The sequence below is a fragment of the Tenrec ecaudatus genome, chromosome 17 (genome assembly GCF_050624435.1).
Source record: "Tenrec ecaudatus isolate mTenEca1 chromosome 17, mTenEca1.hap1, whole genome shotgun sequence".
Classification (NCBI taxonomy): domain Eukaryota; kingdom Metazoa; phylum Chordata; class Mammalia; order Afrosoricida; family Tenrecidae; genus Tenrec; species Tenrec ecaudatus.
In genome coordinates, this window is record NC_134546.1 from 28809339 (window position 1) to 28828844 (window position 19506).

The 19506-nt window shown below is 44.3% G+C and overlaps 1 protein-coding gene across 2 annotated transcripts; it reads left to right on the forward strand.

The window, feature by feature from the left end:
* Positions 1–2: 2 nt before the first annotated feature.
* Positions 3–15152, forward strand: NDUFAF7 (NADH:ubiquinone oxidoreductase complex assembly factor 7). 2 transcript variants are annotated; one of them, XM_075535692.1, is made up of 10 exons: positions 3–123; positions 300–463; positions 3171–3251; positions 4259–4369; positions 7068–7281; positions 8110–8168; positions 9047–9157; positions 12371–12514; positions 14288–14461; positions 14861–15152. In XM_075535692.1, the coding sequence occupies exons 1-10, from the start codon at positions 69–71 to the stop codon at positions 15074–15076; spliced, it is 1329 nt and encodes a 442-aa protein (XP_075391807.1). In that variant the 5' UTR covers positions 3–68; the 3' UTR covers positions 15077–15152. The 2 variants fall into 2 exon arrangements, with proteins under 2 accessions (XP_075391807.1, XP_075391808.1); XM_075535693.1 differs by lacking the exons at positions 3–123; positions 300–463 and adding an exon at positions 1893–2382.
* Positions 15153–19506: the final 4354 nt, after the last annotated feature.

Below are 19506 nucleotides of genomic sequence, written 5' to 3' on the forward strand. Positions count from 1 at the left end.
GCTCCCGGAAGTGACTGCAGTCCCGCCCCCAGGCGCCGAGCAGCGAGCCGCGTTGCCTGCCGTTCGGCATGGGGGTCCTGCGGGGCGCCGGCGCGGGCCCACTCTGCGCCGCGGCGCGCACGGGTAGGCGGCGGCCGGGGAGCCCGGGCCCGCGGTGCGTGTCGCCCTCGGGGAAGCGCGCTCGGGGCGGCGCCGTGGCCCCCGAGCGCTCCTGGAGGTCGCGCGCCCAAGTTGGGATCCTTGGCCCATGTCAGCGCTCCGATTGCTCATGGGTTCTGTGTGCTGCTGTCTTTTCCTAGTCATTCCCCGCCTTTGGAGAGGCCGACGCTTCAGCTCCGGCGAAGAGCCGGCCGAAAACAGCCGGGTGACTCCGATGCTGCGGCATCTCACGTACAAAATCAAGTCCACTGGCCCCATCACTGTGGCCGAGTACATGAAGGAAGCCTTGACCAACCCCGCCAAGGTAGGGGCCCGGGGCCGGAGAACCCGAGTTCTAGGGTGTGCGACGCGTGGGCTGCCCGAAGCAGAGTAGTGGAGTCCGGGGGTCCCCACCGTGAACCGTGGGGTACTTTCCCCTGGGAAGCCTGGGGATGGAGCATCTCCACGGGGTTGGATCCCTTTGGTGGGCCACTGCCGTGGAAGTATTTTGTGTGCTGCTCCCTAAAACGGGATGGTGAGATTTTTGGACCTATCAGGAAAGAATAGCCCCTGACGGCGGCAGAGGGTCAGGGACAAAGAGGAAGACCCCCCCAAGATGGACTGACACAGTGCCTGCAACAAAGGGCTCAAACATAACAATTGTGAGGATGGAACAGTGTTTAATTCTGTTGTCCGAAGAACGTCGGGTCGCCACCAGTCAGAACTTCACAGCAGTGTGTGGGGAGCGGATTGCAGAGGAAAAGAGCAGGTTTAGAGATGGGAAAATGGGAGTGCCGGGCCTATTTGACGTCTAACTTTATGAGGAAGGAGAATCGAGATCAACCACCCGTAAGGCTGATTTCCATGAGGTGAAGAGCAGCCGGAGGGTCTGTCTCCAATCTATACCAGTTCTGGCCCAGCTCGCTCTTCCAGGGCACTCATTGTCCGCCGGGCTGGACAGTGTTGCAGTGGCCACACAACCACCCACTCGATGATGAAGTCTGTGAGGGAAGTAGCCGGTTACAATTCAGAAATAACTTGGGGTTTAATTTTTCCACCAAGACAGCCTCTTCTTGCCCTCTGCTGCTGGGTCCTCAAAAGACCCTCACTGCCACCTAGTTGACGCCAACACAGTCACCCTGGGCCCTGCTCGGGGTCTTCTCTGAGTCTCACAAAGCCCTTCAGTTCTGTAGCCAAGTGCTCTGAGACATCCCACTCTGCCAGCAAGCCTCTGCCCGGACCTGCTTAGCACTCTTGCTGCCTGGGATGGGGAGTCCGCTTGTGCTGTTTCCCCGGGCATGTGCTGCTGGTTTCCTGATGCACTTGATTGTGAAAGTGCCTTGCCCGTAGTTGTCTCCTGGGTCTAGGAGGTGCCTACACATTCCATGCCCAGGTCTTTTTTTTTTTTTTTTAAGTGATAGTGAAGTTGCCATTTTCTGCCTGTGGGATAAAAGCCTGATGGAATGGCAAAACTGACCAACCCTGCTGTTGGGGTTACTGACTCTATTTGCCCTGTTCTCCCCTCCCCCCCACGAGGGTATCAGGGGCCTTATTTGTATTATTAGCAAGGTTTCACTCCCCAGCGGGCCACAAACGGCTGATTTGCACAGTCCCACCCAGGCATTTTGTGGCATCACGAGGGACCTAGAAGGATCATCTGAGAGCAATCCAGGTGGAATGTGCATCAGGAGCTGCAGGCACATTGTGCGCTTAATGACATAAGTGGATATAGTGGGCAGTTGCCTATCAGAGTCCAGAGCTTGGGAGAGAGATTGGATGTGCTTATATAAATTTAGGGATTATCAGCAGATAGATGGTGTTTAAAGCCACGGGACCTGGGAGCTCATATTTAGAGGAAAGAAGGATTTCTAGGGTAAGCCTTGAGGTGTTCAACCACTAACATGTAAAGTAGAGCTCTTCACTTGGGGATCCTTGAATAGAGATCAGGAATCTTAAGAGGGTCTTGTTATTGCACCTCTATTTTCATTAGTGTGTAATTGAAATAGAGCGTTTCTTCTCTTAGGGACATAGGCCACAACTGCTAGCAACACGCGCCTTTGTCATCTGTGGGAATCCTTGCTACTGTCAGATCACACCCCAAGCCCAGGCAAACCCACTGCCACCAGGTTGATTCCAGCTCTTGGCGACAAACACTAGCTGGCAGAGAAGAACCACATCTGTAGCATGGCTAATGCTTTGTGTCTTCGTAGGAACAGAAAGTCTCCATTTTCTCCTATGGAGCAGGTGAGGTGAGGTGAGGTAGATAAAGGGGCCTGAGGAATGTAGCACATTTCTTCACAGATAATTCCTCAGTGCTTCTTGAAGGTTCGGTGTTACCTAACAGATGGGAAATAAAGTTGAGTAAGACAGTCCTTACACCCAGATAACTTTGCCCATGGATGAAGACCAGACGTGCACGAGGGCGTCAGAAAGTTCATTGGAAAATTCCATTATCTTTTCATCCTAGTTTTCCACAAACTTATAAGCACAGGACCATAAAGAGTGCTGGGTTTGGTCTGAGGCTGGAGGCCAAGGTCAGTGAAGGCTTTGCAGCTGCCTGGCGTTTGCACAGATTCAAAGGACGAGCATCCGATTGGCAGGGAAGACTGGAAAGGGAGCTTATACAGAAGAGAACATAATCTCATGGTTAATGTGTTTTCACAAAGCGAGCTTTTCCACGGAATCAACACGCAGATCAAGACAGGAAACAGGACCTGCAAGCAGGGTCAAAGTGAGGCAGAAAGTGTGAAGAAGGGGAGGGGAGGTTGGAGGTGTGGGCAGGGTCTGCAGAGCTGGGGGTGGGGCCTGGGGATGGTGGTAGTTGCTTTCCATTGTTTTACAAAAGGACAATGTTTCCTGATGACATGTAAGTAACCACGCTGTGTTTGTCTTGCTTATTTAGAGGAGGGGATGCCTTACTAAAAACTCATTTATTCCTAGTGTATGTAAGATTTTGAGTAGTGGGGGGGGAGGTGTTCAGAAAAACCTTGTGAGGAAATTAATTGTTTGTTCCATTTTCTTTTTTTACTTAGGGCTACTATGTACACCGGGACATGTTAGGGGAAAAAGGAGATTTCATTACTTCACCTGAAATAAGTCAGATCTTTGGGGAGGTAATGTTCGGTGTAAACTATGAAAGAAACCCTCGTATTGTAAACCTTTGAGAACAGATCCAGTTATATTGTTCTCTCCTTTGTTTTCTGGCTGTTGTGTGTGTGTGATTCATCAAACCTTTTAATGTTACCGTAGTTTATGTACGGAAGGGGGAGAGAGGCAGCAGGAGGAGATTGGAGAAGATGTGTAAAGTCTCAATGAAGGAAATGAGATGGGGGACAGGAGGAAGAGGAGAGTATGATGAAATATGAGACTGGAAGCACAAAGGCCAAAGGGAAGGTGAAGAAAGAGGGAGCGCATCAATGATAAAAAGAGATGGTAGAAGAAGAATGCTGATAAATGTGTAAAATCAAGATGAGCCCTAAAGAGGGCAACCAGGCTGCAGCCATAGCTACGTTGAAGTCTCCATTAAGGAACTTGGAGTTTTGAGGGGATTCTAGTTCATTTATTTTCATCTCTGTGCTTGACCGCTTTAGAAGTCGAAAGTGGTACATGGGAGAAAGTAGGATCTTAGTATTGAAAATCACTAATTACACTGAAAAAGGAAAACCATACTCTCTGCCGTAGAATTGGCTCCACCTCCTAAAGAACTGCCCGGCCAGTTCCCGAGCGAACTCTGCTGGAGTCAAACGTGCTGCTCTCTCCCAGTTCTACCGCAGAGCCATGTAAAGCTATGAATATGACAAAATGATGTATTTCCCATTTGTTGACTTCCAAATGATAGCACCTGTCAGTGATGCCTTCTGGTCTGTGTTCAAGGGACCTCTGATAGCATAGGTTGACTTCTAACCAGTGTGGTGGTTACTAGGTATTCTTAGTGGTGTTTGTTGTGACATAGTGCCAGTTACATCTCTGTGTGTGTGTGTGACTGTGTGTGTACAGACATATTAAGTAATGTACCTCGTAGATGCTTACAAACATTTTCCATTGCACATATAAGGCAGATTTATGTGGGCTATTATCTTGTGGTATACTTTATAATACTCTGATTTTTCCCTTTTCACAGCTGCTAGGGATATGGTTCGTTAGTGAATGGATGGCCACTGGGAGAAACTCCGCTTTCCAGCTGGTGGAACTGGGCCCAGGTAGGGGAACCCTCACTGGAGACATTTTGAGGGTAGGTAATATAAGAATGCCTTGAGGTGTCAGTAAGACGGGCCCACCTACTTCTGTCTGTAAAAGTCACAAATTTCTTTGGCTTGCAGTGCTGCCTCCTTGGTCTCCTGTCTCTTGGCTAAAATGTCATGTCAGAATGCCACACTTGTTGTCTGCAAGCTTAGAAACGGGGGGGGGGAGGATACATTTGCCTTCTGAGTTGGAGGAGAGAATTTTAATGACACAGAAAGTAGGAACTGAAGGGAAAAGAACTGCATAAAAATTCAGAGCCTGTGGTTTCATAGATTCCATAAAGAAATACAAGGAGAGTGGGAAGGTGCCTGTCAAACTTAACAACCAACAAAGACCTAGTAATTTGAACGTATAAAGGACCGCTTTCAAGCAATCGGATAATAAATAGCTAAATAAACGGGGCTTTCAGAAAGTTGGAATTCCAAATGGCCAATAAAAACAAAAAATACTTAGCTTCATTGGTGAGCAAGATCATGAAAATTAAAATCACAGGGAGACCCCACTGCACTCTCACTGTACTGTATTAGGGACAATTAGAAAGCCTGGCTACAGCAAGAAATGGTGAGGATAGGAGGTGTGAAGCAGTGGGAACTTTCATAAACTTGTTTGCAAGAAGGTTAATTTGGTAGAACCTCTTTGAAAAGTGATTGGACGTTACCCACTAACATCAATGTTACATATACTGCGTGACCCAGTTCTTTCACGGATAAACGTGCCATAGGAAAATTGGTGCATATCTACATCAGGGGACACATACAAGAATGTGGCAGCATTATTTAGAATAACAAAAACTAGAAAACAACCCAAGGACCTACGAGTGGGGGGATGGATAAATACAATGTGTTGTAGTCGTGTAAACAGAAAGCCAAACTCACTGCCGTTGAGTTGAGGCCAACTCGCCGCCACCTAGAGACTCCCTCGTTACGGGAGTAGAAAGCCAGCCCGTCTTTCTCCTCAGAGTGGCTGGTGGATTTGAGACTTGAGCCCGTTGTTAGCAGCCCATCAGCAGAACTGTGAAAATGTAATAAAACGTGGAATATGAATTGGAGTGAAAAATAGTTTACAGAAGACTTCCTATTACAGCGTATTTGTATAAATTAAAGTTAAACCAGCGTGTAGTAATATGTTTGGTGCTGCAAATATAGTCAGTCACAAATGAAAGAAAAGCCAGCTTCAAGTTCAGCATGGTGATACTTGAGGATGGAGAAGTCACAGGACGTTAAAAAGAAGGGCATGCCCATCTCTGTAACCAGGGAGCAAGTATTCTTCTGTGTATTATTTTTCTATCAAGCGACCTAATATAAAAACATTAAAAGGGGACATATTAGTTGTAATAGATAATAAATAATGCTAGTAAGCATTTTAATTTATTTTGTAAACCTGGCAATTCAGTGTAAAATAAAAATTCAATTGTGGTTTCCCGATGTTTACAGATAATGAATTCAAGACTTAAAAAAACAACAACAAAAAAGGAATTTGTAGATATCTGACAAATAAGAATCCTGATTAGATTGTATATAAGAAAAACATGAACCACTGATTAAAGTTTTCAGGGCCCTGTATCTCTTTTAACTGACAAGGCCTTTAAATAGAAAATCTTTAATAAAAATAGAAAATACTTAACAAGTAGGATTTCCTTGTTCTGAGTCATTTAAAAATCAAACCCACTCCCTTTAAAGTGTTTGAAGGATAGTTTACTAATTTCAAGCCAAGACCGTTAAAGCAAGTAGCCAAAGGAATGTCTCATCCTGCTTTTTAGTCGAACTGTATGTAAATTTCATCCCCTCGGATAAGCATTTTTACATTTGTGGATTCCATGCAAAGCTGCACTTGGGCAGACCGTCTCGTCCATGGCCGTCTGCAGGTGCGCCTCCCTGAAGTCGCGGAGCGCACCAGGAAAGCGAAGTCCGTTGAAAGTAATGTTGACGTGCTTTGTGCTCTGAGTTGTTGCATTAAATAGTGATACTAGCATGTTCTTCAGCTGTGTGTCTTTTCCCAGCTCCTTTCCTCTCACGCTTAATAGCAGTCGTTTTCTAGAGTTAGAAAAATGTGATAGAATCCCAGACTTGAACTGTCAAGTAATTAGTCCCATTCCAATTTGATTCCCTATGGATATACTTTAATCATCTAAAAATAAAACCACCCCACAGCCAATGAGTCAACACTGACTCATGTGACCCTATAGGACAGAGTCGACTGCCCCTCCCTGTGGGTTTCTGAGACTGTAATTCTTTACGGGAGCAGAAAGCCTCTTCTTTCTCCCACAGAACAGCTGGTGCTTTTGAACTGCTGACCTGGAGGTTAGCAGTCCATCTCAGAGGAGGCTATTTCGTAAATGTATCAACTTTATAAGATCAAGGCAGTATGCATATCGTTGGTCTCTTTTTTTAGACTTATCTGAATAATTTTTATTGGGTGCTCAATTGTTAGTTGTTAATTCTAATTGTCATCGTTAGAAAACCAAATTGTATGCTGCTCATTTCTTACATAGGCAATACTTTGTAACTCTCTAATAGGTTATGGTTCTCATAAACTGCTCGTGAGGGGCTTGTCTGAAGAAACTATCTCTCTCAAATCAAATCTTACTTCTAGGGTATGAGCACATTATTGAGAGTAAATGATCAGAAACCTGAACATCCATTCAACACACTGTATTTTGCTGATGGTTTTCTTCTTCCTTCACTCAGGTGTTCAGCCAGCTCGGGTCCGTGCTGAAAAACACTGACATTTCAGTCCATCTTGTAGAGGTGAGCTCAAAATTAAGTGAGATCCAAGCAGCGGCGCTGACGGAAGAGAAGGCCCTCCTGGAGCAAACCGAGGGGTCCCCGGTGTACATGAAAGGGGTTACAAAGGCTGGGGTTCCCGTTTCCTGGTACCGAGATCTGCAAGACGTTCCACAGGGTAATTGTGTTGCATGAATGAATGCAAGAATTTTTATCACAGCGCCTCACAGTAGTGAGAGGTGGTCACTGGCTTTTACAGCAACGTAATCATGACTGCCTCAATTTGTACCCACAGACAATAGCTGTCTATTTTCTAGAAAAGAGCAGTCAGTGTGTTAGCAAATAAAATTGCTTAATGTTAAGGAAGCAATGTATGTCATGTCATTTCCCAAAAGACACACCCAAACCCCAAGCCCAGCATGTACATCTGTTGTGCGGTGGGTAGATTTCCCCACAGGTGCAGTCGCACTGCTGAAGCAGCCTGGCAGGAGCGGCGAAGGAGGGAGAGCTGCTCGCCCAGTGGAGCGGAATTATCTGAGCTCTCAGAAATGTTTCTTTGCCCGAAAGAGAGAAGAAGTGGTGATAAGATCCCCAAACAAGGCAGGAAGTGAATGCGAGTCCCAGCCCATCCCCTAAGTGTGCAAGGCCTCAGGCATCCGCACGTCAGCCTTCTCTGGATTTTATGAAGTTCAGATCCCCTCCCAGGCTAAGGAACTTGAATTCTGACTTATTTCTGGCCTTATAATGTGACTAAACAAATACATCAGGTGTTTTGGTTCTCTGACCCTAACATATGGAAAATGAGAAGAGTAATATTTGTTCCCAAATAAATTTTGCAGAATAGATTTTACGTAAAGAGGTTTGAGGATTCTCTGGCAGTAAGGCTTAGGGAAGCATTATGTTCCAATATTGAAGAAATAGGCTTTTTTTTCTCTCCTCACAGTTAAATGTTCAAATAATGAACTGCCTTCGCAATGCTGAAATGCTTTTTTCTGTTTTTAAATAGGTTACAGCTTTTATCTTGCCCACGAATTTTTTGATGTTCTTCCTGTGCATAAGTTTCAGGTACTGATGGGGGGGGGGAATCAAGATTATCAGTGAATAACGAAGGCTTTATTTTGTAAGACTGGACATTCAGTGGTATGTAATGGCACTGACATTTAATTAAATGAATGTTATAGATGTTATTCTTAGCTATAGGTGGCATTTTGATGTATATAAATAATTGAAAAACAAAAATGAACTATTTATGGGGAACTCTGTTGAGATAAAGCAGCACGTAGTCTTCGTGACATAGTGGTTACATTGTGGGCGAATTGCAAGTTAGCTTGAAGCCGTCGGCTGCTCCGAGGGAGAAGGTATGAGGCTTTCTACCCCTGGACAGACTGACAAACAGGCTCAGGGACTGACATGTACAGCTCTACCCTGTCCTGGAGGGTCACTGAGAGATGGCAACTTGATGGCAGCGAGTTTGGTTTATATGGCTGTAGTATAATAAATTTTTAATCCAAAGATTAACCTTTTCTTCATTCTTTCCGTTAGAGCTAATGTATGTGTATTGCATTAACTTCTAATGCTGAGACAAGCCTCATGATTAGGTAGCAGTTGGTTGTCTTTGAAAAGCTTCCGATGATTTTCCCCATCTGTTTTCCATTCTTGGAAGCCTCCCTGCTTCTGAATTCCGTACTTTCCCGTCATTCCATCTCTGTTACTGCTTTTCACTGAGAACCCAACTGGTAGCCTGCACTTGTTCATCTTCTCATCTCGGTCACAGGAAGTGAATTCATGTTCTTAACCTTGGGTAGTAAAGTGCTTAGTGTCAGTTATATGTTAGCTACATCTCTTATTTGTGGTAAGAAGAGAAAGCTGACAGGCATTTGAGGCACAGGCAATTTGGGGAGCAAATGAGCACAAATGAGTTTTTATGTGGTGTTTGTATTTAGAAAACACCACAAGGGTGGCGAGAAGTGTTCATTGATATCGACCCGCAAGTTCCTGATAAACTGAGGTTTGTTTTGGCGCCCAGTGCCACTCCTGCGGAAGCCTTCATTCAGGTAGGCATACCTTTCCCTTCTCATTATCTTTGATTGCTAACAGACTCTCTAAGGTCAGATTTACAGAGTTCCTATTTTAGAGTTTATTTGCAGAAGGATGAGCCATGATGGGCCCCTTGTTACTGGTGGGCAGGACAGAGGCCCTCGGCTTGCACTTAGCAAGGTGACCGTAAGCCATCACCGGTTGGGCTGCTAACCACAGGGTAGCAACTGTGACCCACCAGCCACTCCCTGGGAGAACGACCAGGCTGGCTGCTTCCATAAAGATTCACAGTCATGGAAACCCACTGGGGTAGTTCTGTCCCTCCATAGAAGTCACAGCTGACACGGGGGAAGTTAAGAAAGCTAGCAAATATCTACTTACCTAGTCTCTCATTGGCTTGTTTAGTTTCCTCTCTTAAAATGGGGACAGTACCATCGACAGAAAGAGTTTTGGTCCGTGACAGTGTATTGTGCAGAAGCAAGGACAGTACCAGCTAGCATGTATTGAATGCCATGTCTCTGCTCAGTGCTACTACGTTTGTATTACTCTGGGTTTTCTCACTCACTCCTCCATACACTGGGTGGGCTGCATCTACAGCATGCTTTTGTCCCTATGTGTCCCCCTTTTTAATTTGCTACTGCTTTCTGTTGACCCCAAGTCATGGTCACCAGCCTGTCAATCTTGGGCTTGTGTTGAAAGGTTCAAAGCAAAGCCAAACAGAAAATTCCTGTGCTTGTCAGGAATGCCCAAGTTAGAGGTGGCTGCTTCTTCTTCCTTGTTCCAGCTCAGGGAAAAGATTTCTACTTTCTGACCCTTCGCTCAAAACATCTTGCCTCAGAAGTGATCACTTTTAAAAGTCTTAACAGCTTTTAAAACCAAATCTAGGGTGATAAGAGTTGTATGAGCCCCTAATAAAATGTTAAAAAAAAAGTATGGCTAACTGAGAAAAAAAAACCCCACCAAATCTAGGAATAAAGCTTATTATTTTGATGTGAGAATTTCAGCTGAGGCACTTGGGAACATTTCTATATACTCCATTTTCTGGGTCTCAAATTGCACTTGGGAAACCAGTTCATACAGCTATCCAGGGTTACCGTACGTTGCTTTTCACTCAGGAATCAGTGGTGACAATCCCGCTTGTCTGAGTGGGGCGGGGCGGGTGTAGACAGAAATGTCAGGGCAGGTGGCCTCTCCATTTTCAGTTGGGTCGTACAAGACAGTGAAAGTTAATGGATGATTAACTAATGAAGAAAAGGAATCTCACGTTTTCAGTCATATGCAGTCAGGACAGAGGGCTCCGTAACATCCTTGCTTAACAAGGTCTGGTATGTCGGTACAGTGTGTTTCTGCCCCTCATTCTCCCAGCAGCGTTTGAGTGCCTATGCTCCAGGCACTGTTTTTTTTTTTTAAATCATTTTATTGAGAGCTCATACAACTCCAATCACAATCCACACATACATTCATTGTGTCCAGCACATTGGTACATTTGTTGCCTCATCATTCTCAAAACATTTGCTTCAGGCATCGTTTTTTAGGGAGGCAGAAATCCATATTTTCATTGAAATGTCTTAATGTTCTATCTTACTTTCTTGGGTTATAATATCCATTTGTAATATTCTATAAAAATCATGATTAAAGGTTTATTAAGGATGTTTTTGTAATACCAGGGAGAAATGCTTAGGATAGTTGTTTACAGGGACATGTTAAAAACTTCCCGTCTGCTGACAAATGCCCAAAGGAGCATACCACTCTGGCTCAGCAAACCCAGCTCCCAGAATCAAGTCCCCAGAGGTGCCCCCCACTCTAGTAAGCCTCAGCCTGAGAAGGCACTCAGCTCCACCTCCACGAGTCTGCAGGTCCACCTTCCCAATTAAGTGCCTGGTGGCACTCACTGCAAGCCAGCCTCACTCAGTTTTAACTTGCTCTACGACTTGAGAAATCTACTACTCTGTACCCTGCGTCTGCTGCTGCTCCTAATGTGGAAGCTCTTATCTGGACCCAGAAGGTTCCCTTCAGAGGAATCCTGTGTCTGGAGGACACACTCTATCCGATTCTTGCTGTGCTGGTAACGTGGTCCCTCCTCTTGCTTCTCAGAGGGCTCATTTTATATACACCCGGAGGCCATGCCAGCAAACCCTGTTCCCAAGTACTTACACGTGAATCCTATCAGTATCTTTCCCCCACCTTCTTTAGACCTATGCAGAGCAACGTTGTTTGGTGGGATTTAGAGACTGACTAGAAAAGCCATATTAAATAATTCACTGCCCCTGCATGCATGTTTACAATCCAGGGGGAATATACAGGCCTCGCCCCCACTCATTCCCCCCTTTATGAAACTTCACTTTATGGTGCCATGCTGTGAGCTGAGAGGCCGTGTACAGCCTGAGCTGTGTGAGTGGCGCCCCCAAGCTCCTTCCCCAGGAACTACACTTAATATCTCAGCATCACAGCTCTGCTAGGGGCCTGCAAAAAAAAAAACGCTTGTGGGAAAATAGAGCAAAAAAGATACTGGAATTTCCGTGACTGTGTTGAAGCCCCTGGTATGCTAGTGTCATTTTAGGTTGTATGTGTTACATCTGATTTGGTAGGCTATTTTGGGGGCTGTCAGAATGCTCTGTCATTTTTCCCCATATAATTGAGTGGTAATTGCTTCTTCATTTTATGCCATTTCACTCTACAAGAGGAGTTTTCGGAACCCTGTACTTTCAGATAGTGGAGCAAACCTGTATCATAGACAGACTGGGCGGCTTCAGAGTTCTTGAGAAAATTCCATTATCTTTTAATTCATCAACCTTTTGAAGCCCCTGGTGTATATGACTAATGACATAAAAGTAATTATTTCTGTACATAGATAATGTGCTTGGCCTTCTGGGAATGTGAAAGGGATGAACAAAATATTGTGAACGGAGCAGATGGTAGTACAGAACCAAAGGGTTCCGAATGACAACCATGGTGCCACGTAGTTTGGTACAGAGAACGTATATACTGAGAAGAAATATATTTTTATCAGAATCTAGAAATGCTCACTGTAGAAAACCCTCCCCCCACCCCAAAAAAAGGTTTTGAGATTGTCGTAGCAATGGTCCAATACTGCTTGATGTGACTGAACTATGGAATGATGTGATCTCTGTATTATCTCCCAATCACATGTGGGTTTTTTTGGGGTGAAATGTCTCGGGAGAGTCGTTGAGTGCTCTTTTGTTTTGTTTCTTCATCTGCCCCGTTGCCAGGGTGATGAGGCCAGGGAGCATGTGGAAGTGTGCCCTGAGGCCGGCGTGATCGTTCAGGAGCTCGCCCAGCGCATCTCCCTGAGCGGAGGGGCGGCTCTCATCGCAGATTACGGCCATGACGGATCGAAGACCGACACTTTCCGAGTACGCTCACGCCACTAACTTGTGCTTGTCTGTTAGAGTGTAAGCGCGTCTAAGATCTTTATCTTATCTTTGGTTTCTGTGATAGCATTGCTCCCTTCCATTATTTTATAGGTAAGATTCACGCTGCTGAGAGCCCTGGTGCTACAGTGGTTTTGTGTTGGGCTGCTAATCGTAAGGCGGCAGTTTGAAACCACCAGCTGCCACAAGGGAAAACCGACTAAGCTTTCTACTTCCCATAGAGTTACAAGCTCGGAAACTCCTACGGGCAGTTCTGCCTTGTCCGCTAGGGGCACTGTGAGTCAGTGTCAACTTAATGGCAGGGAGGGTTTTTGCTTCGTTTTCGATTTTTGGTTTTTCAAAATAATATTACTAGATTTACCTTTAAGGTGCCCTGGTGGCAGCACAGTGACGTGCTCAGCTGCTGGAAGGTTGGCTCCGTGGGAGAAAGCCTGGGCCAGCAGCTCCTGGGAAGATTATAGCCGAGGGAATCTTAAGGAGCCCTACTTTGTCACACAGGGTGACTCTGGAGTGGAAATGTTACCATGCCTGCACCCAGCAACAACTAGAGTTTATGTCCTAACCCGAAACCCGCGTCAGACGGGTTTGCAGAGACGCTAGCAGCAGGGGAAGGCAGGGTTCCGCAGATACACTAACAAAGTGTTTGCACACAGTTCAGAGCTGCGGCCGGTGGAGGCTGGGAGGCTGAGTGCAGGTCCTGGGAAGGTGATGGACGCTGCCCTTGCTGCTCAGAGCTTGTTGCAAACAAATGCTGAATGTCAGTCGTCCTTTTTCTATGAAAATGCCCATTCAGATTGCTTTCAGCTGGCAAAAACAGGTACTAAATCAGGGCTTTGTAAAGGTGAAATGATATAAAACTAACCTTTTGAAAAGCAGTGGATACTTGGAATGAAACGGGGAGATTTTCTTAAACTTGTTCTTTCCCTTAATTTTTTTGGATGTCTTTGCAGATTTAATCTAATTACTAAAGAAAACCATTCAAACATCCTACTTTCAATTTTTAAGCCTTCATAAGCATTCTTATAATCTTTACATATGATTGCTTTGTCTAATACACTTTAATGAAAAGACTGACTCTTCAGTAGATGCCATTAGTCATGTTCTCGATCTACCATTCTCAGTCTCTACGTTACTGTATCTAAGAGTAAGCTGAAGAGTTTGTTTAAAATGCAGTTTCCTAGACTCACTTGGTTGCAGGGGGAGAGTCTACCAACAATGCCAGGTGATTCTGGTGCCACCAACTGCAGGTCCACTGTGTTAAATAGACACTACGTGGGTTCTGATGACCCAAATCCATCGGCAGAAGTAGGTCTCCTTCAATCCATCACTAAAGGAGCTCTGGTTGTGTATTGGTTATGAGTTGGCCTGTGATCTGTATGGTCGGCAGTTCACAATTGCCCGCAGCTCCGAGGGAGAAAGACTGGCCTTTCTACTCCCTTAAATATTATAGTCTCAGAAACCCACAGTGGGGTTGCTTTGCATCAGCACTGACTCAATGGCAGCGAGTTTGACTTTGGAACCATCACCAAGAGCACCGTTGTTTTATGGCCATGTCAAGGACCACATCTTCAGGCATGCCAACATGGCACTTTTATTTTGGGGTTTGTACAAAGGAGCTAGTTCAAAGGAAGGGTGTGAACACCAGTGCTGTAAGCTGTATTTATTCCAGTAGAAAGTAGTAATGTAGCATTTCTTTAATCTTGATGGCAAGCTTAGAAGGACAGAAACTCAAAATTTCCTTAAATTATGTTCAAGGGCTTCTGTGGTCACAAGCTCCACGATGTCTTGACTGCTCCAGGAACGGCAGACCTGACAGCCGATGTGGACTTCAGTTACCTGCGCAGAATGGCACAGGGAAAAGTGGCCTCACTGGGACCCATTCAGCAACAAATGTTTTTAAAAAATATGGGTATTGATGTTCGGCTGAAGGTAATGGCTTACTTTACTATCCCCGGGTATTTTAATTTCATTGTACTTACAATCTTTTTTATGTGAGGCTCACCTGGGCCACAGAGGCATCCCAGGCTTTTCTGCAGTGTCTGGTTTGGTGTAAGTGGTAAGCCTAGGGGTTCATTGCATCTCCGTGGGGAGTAAATTAAGACCCCAAATAGTGTTTGTTAAGAAAACGTGGCTAAATTTGTTTTTTTGTGAATTTTGTAACTCTTGGGGATATTTGTCTAAACTGCAAATTTCCAACCACCCCCAGTTTTTCCCAGCACCCCAGAGGATTCTGAGGCAGGTGATTAGTCACATTTCATAGTCATTAATATTGTTGCATATTACTAGAAATCCACTTGTGTCGTTTTGCTAAGAATTCTCTCTCTCCAGGTTCTCTTAGGTAACTCGGATGAGCCAAGTACAAGGCAGCAGTTACTTCGAGGGTATGATATGTTAATGAACCCCAAGCAGATGGGAGAAAGATTTAACTTTTTTGCCATGGTACCGCACCAGAGACTTCCTGACAGAAACTATCAGAAGAATGCACAAGAATCAAAACCCTCTCCTGTGCCTGTGGCTGGGTTTGATGAACTTGTTTGGCGGTGACACCTTGAACTTTTCACCTCCTCTGCAGTCTGCTAATCAAAATAAAGGGAATGCAATCAGATGTGCCTGTAAATAAGCATTAAGTTTTTTCTATTCACTGCCTGTACAGATGATACAATATGTTGGTAAGTGCTACAACTTCATTCCCATAGTGACCCCATGCTGGTGCTGCATGTCTTCCATCGCCACTCTGTTGGCGCCCATTGTTGAGACCGCTGTGTCAGTCACCTCATTGAGGGGCCTGTTCTCTTTTCAGCTGACTCTCTGCCAAGGATGATGCCCTTGTGCACGGACTGGTCTTTCTTGGTAACATGCCAAAACTTGTAAGACCAAGCCATGCTGGATTCTAAGGAACATTCTGGCTTCCAACTGCTTCCAACCAACACCATAATTCAAATGTATCCATTCTTTTCTGACCTCTCTTAATCACTGTCCAACTTTCACATGCATCTGAGCCAGTTGAAAGTACCATGCACACCTTAGTCCTCAGAGTGAAAAAGTCTGGTGCAGATTTGTCCAATGCAGAATACTGTTTGATTTCTTAACTGCTGCTTCCATAGGTATTGATTGTAGACAACTTCATTCTTTTGTCGTGTTATTGGTCCAGTTGTGAACACTTTGTTTTCTATACGTCGAGTTGCAATCCATATTGAAGGGTGTAGTGTTTGATTTTCACTAATAAATATCTCAGGTCCTCTTCGCTTTCACCAAGTCAGGTTAATTGCAGGTTGTTTCCTCTAAACCTAAAGCCACATTCTTCAGATAATCCAAATTCTTAAAAGAAAACATAGTCCCCACATCAATTACACAGCCACAGTAATCAAAACAGCTTGGCTATTTTACAATGATAGATACATAGGCCAATAGAACAGAATAGAAAACCCAGAAATAAATTCATCTACCGACAGGCCAGTGAATTCGACAAAGGACCGAAAAAACTCAAAAACCATAAAATGGGAAAGAGCCTCTTCTATAAATGATGCCGGCAAAATTGGATTCTCCATCTGCAGAAGAAGGAAACAGGACCTATTCCTTGCCTAAAACACAAAAACAAAATCAGAGGGATCAGAGACCTATATGTAAATCTCAGAGCTATAATGACCAATGAGGAAACAGACTAGGGGCCTATTACAGAGCACAGATATACTATCACATACAACAAATGAAGCACACAGAAGACAAACTAGATGACTCAAACTCATTGCTATTGAGCTGATGTCCAAGAAATAAGGTACAACTAACCCTGTGAGTTTTCGAGGCTGTATCTCTACAAGGGTAGAAAGGGGCCCCATCTGTCTCCTGTGAAGCAGCTGGTGGTTTCAAACTGCCAACCTTGGGGTTAGTAGCCCCACCTGCTGAAGACAACTTGGGCACAGCAAAGACTTCATGAAGAGTACAAAGCGCTCATGAACAGAAAAATCTTTAGCAACAACACAACAGACAAGGGACTAATTTCTAAAATTATAGAAATCTGCAATACCTCAAAATCCAACTGTAAAGAGAATAAGACATGAAAAGGCAGTTCATGAAAAGACGTTCAAATAGCTCATACCTGAAAAAATGCTCCAGGAGTTTCAAATCAAAACAATGAGATAGTACTTTATACAAATAACCCAAAAGAGAAACACAACTGCTGGACAGGGTGCAGAGAGAAAGGAATGCTTATACACTGCTGATTGGCTTATAACATGAACTGCCATGGTGGAAAGTTTTCTGTGCTAACCTCCAGCAGGATCCTGGCTTAGTATATACCCCATAGAAGTAAGAACAACACAAACATATACTCTTCCATGCTTACCACAGCCTAGAACACAATAGCAAGAAGCTGGAAATGACCCATTCATTAGTAATAAACTAGAGAGAACCTAAATGGACATTCAGAATTTGATGACATAGAACTATCGCTTTATCATTCTATAGAATGCGGTAGATCCGTCATTCTGTGATGCTCACCTCAACACAATTGCTGAAGACAAAATGGGTGCACATAAGCAAATGTGAAGGATGTGGTTAAGAAAGCAGATGGTGCCTGGCTATCAAAAGATATAACATCCGGGGTCTTAGAGGCTTGAAGATAAAGAAGTGGCCGTCTAGCTGAGAAGCCACAGAGCCCCCATGGAAAAAGCACACCAGCCTGTGTGATCATGAGGTGTCAGTGGGATCAGGAATCAGGCATCAAAGACCCAGAACAAATAATCATCAGTGTGAATGAGGGTGAGTGTAGAGTGGAGACCCAATGCCCACCTGCAGACAATTGGACATCTCCTTACAGAATGGTCACAAGGAAGATACAAGCCAGTCAGGGGAAGTATAGCATAAATGAAATATACATCTTCTAGTTCTTTAATGCTTCCTCCCCTCCACTATCATGATCTCAGTCCTACCTTACAAATCTGGCTAGACCAGAGCATGTACCTAGTAAAGATTAAGAACTGGAAACACAAGGAATCCAGACAAATAAACCCCCCAGGACCAATAATGAGAGTAGTGATACCAGGAGGGGAAGGGAAAGGTGGGGGGAGAAAAGAGGAACCAATCACATATAACCCCTTCCCACAAGGGACGGGCAACAGTAAAGTGGGTGAAGGGAGACATCGGTCGGTGTAAGATATGGAAAAAAAAAACCCATGATAAATTATCAAGGATTGATGAGGGAAGGAGGGTGGGGGAGGGGGTAAAATGAGCTGATACCAAGGGCTCAAGTAGAAATATTTTGAAAATGGTGATGGCAACATATTTACAAGTGTGCTGGGCACAATGGATGTATGTATTTATTGTGAGGAGCTTTAAGAGCCCCCAATAAAATGATTTAAAAAGATTTTGGTCAATCTTACCAGTGGTGACACAGAGCTCTTAGACTCAGTAAGTGAAAAATAGGTTCTGAGTTCTTTTAAGTTCTGGTTTAATTGTGGATGGAAGGAGGTAAAGCTACATTTAAGTAGCAATGGAAAACTGTAAAGTTATAACTTAGTGCAGGATGGTCAGTTTTTGTTTTGTGATCTATACAGGTATTTAAAACAAATACGTTCTTTTGCTCGGCCTACATATAAGGCTACCGTCTCCCACCACCCTCCGGCTCCTGGTGAAATCCAAAATTGTTCATCTGGTACCAATCAGACTGATGTATCAAAATTAAGTGGAGCTGGCCCTCAAGTCCAGAGGCAGTGACAACAGGGTGCAGAGAGACTTTCGGACTTAGGGTGAGCCCACCACTGGTGAAGGGAGCAACAAGAAAACCACACACATGCTGTCCACTGGCTGCCATACGGCTCCTGGGCACAAAGTCAAGGGAGCCGGAAGGACTGCTGACGTGGAACAAGTCTACTGTGCAGTGAGTGCTCACGTTTCCTCCAAGAACCGCAAAGCCTCCAGAGGACCAGCACCCAGCCGGCCACTAGTCGCCAGTCCCAACGCAGTCTGCGCAAACCAAGGAAACGAATAGGTGGCCCGCTTGCAAGTTTATTTGCGTGAAATAAAACCATAAATTAAAAAGGAAAAAAGAGGCAAAGAAAAGATGCCAAAGAGGTTTAATCTCACTCCAAAATTTACTCAATTGGAGAGTGGATTGAGGGATGGAGACTTATTTTAATTGTTTCTCTCCAAATTTGTATTTTAATTTTTTTCTCATACATATCTATAAATCTAATTAAAAACAAAATTTGTGTACTTGAGTATAGCGGCTATCAAGGTGGAATACCTTTAGATTGAGTTAATTGTCCTGTATTTTCAGATAAATGTCAAAATTTTCTTTGGGTCAAAATTTTTTTTCACACTTAAAAAAAAACTTTTATAATAATACTGGAAACATGGGCTTTTTGAGGAATTGTTATACTTCAAAAAGTTTGTGGGAAAAATGGAATCAAAAGATGATGCAATTCGTCCAGGAACTCTTTGACGCCCTCTGGTACCAGCAACCTAAGTTTACTAGGAGGTAAAGGTAAGGCTGCCTGCTCTGGAGCGATTGACAGCCTTTGGAAGCCCTACGCAGGGTGACTGAGTCACAGTCACCCCGACGGCAGTGGGCTTACACACCCTGAAACAAGGACTGCACTGCAGACCCTTGGTGGAGCCGTCAGCTGCTGTACCTGAGTCAAAACTAGAGGCATGTGCACAGCGTGTTAATAAAACTGCTTAAACTAAAGCCTTATTTTCAGACTGCCCAAGTCTTGGACCATTCCTCACCCCTTAGTCCACTTTCCTTTTTTTCCCTGAGTTGGAACAATTTTTGAAAGGTGAAAATATTCAGTCATGCCCCCTTCTCTCTAACATGTAGTACGTTTTTATAATTAAGGATTAAGATTTGTAAACAAAATTCATTTTGATATTGAGTACTGAGGTTTTCTGATAGATTTAACAGTTTAATTTTTTAATGGTAATTCCTGAAAATTTTAGTTAATACAAACTTCTATCCCAATAAATGAGACCTCAGG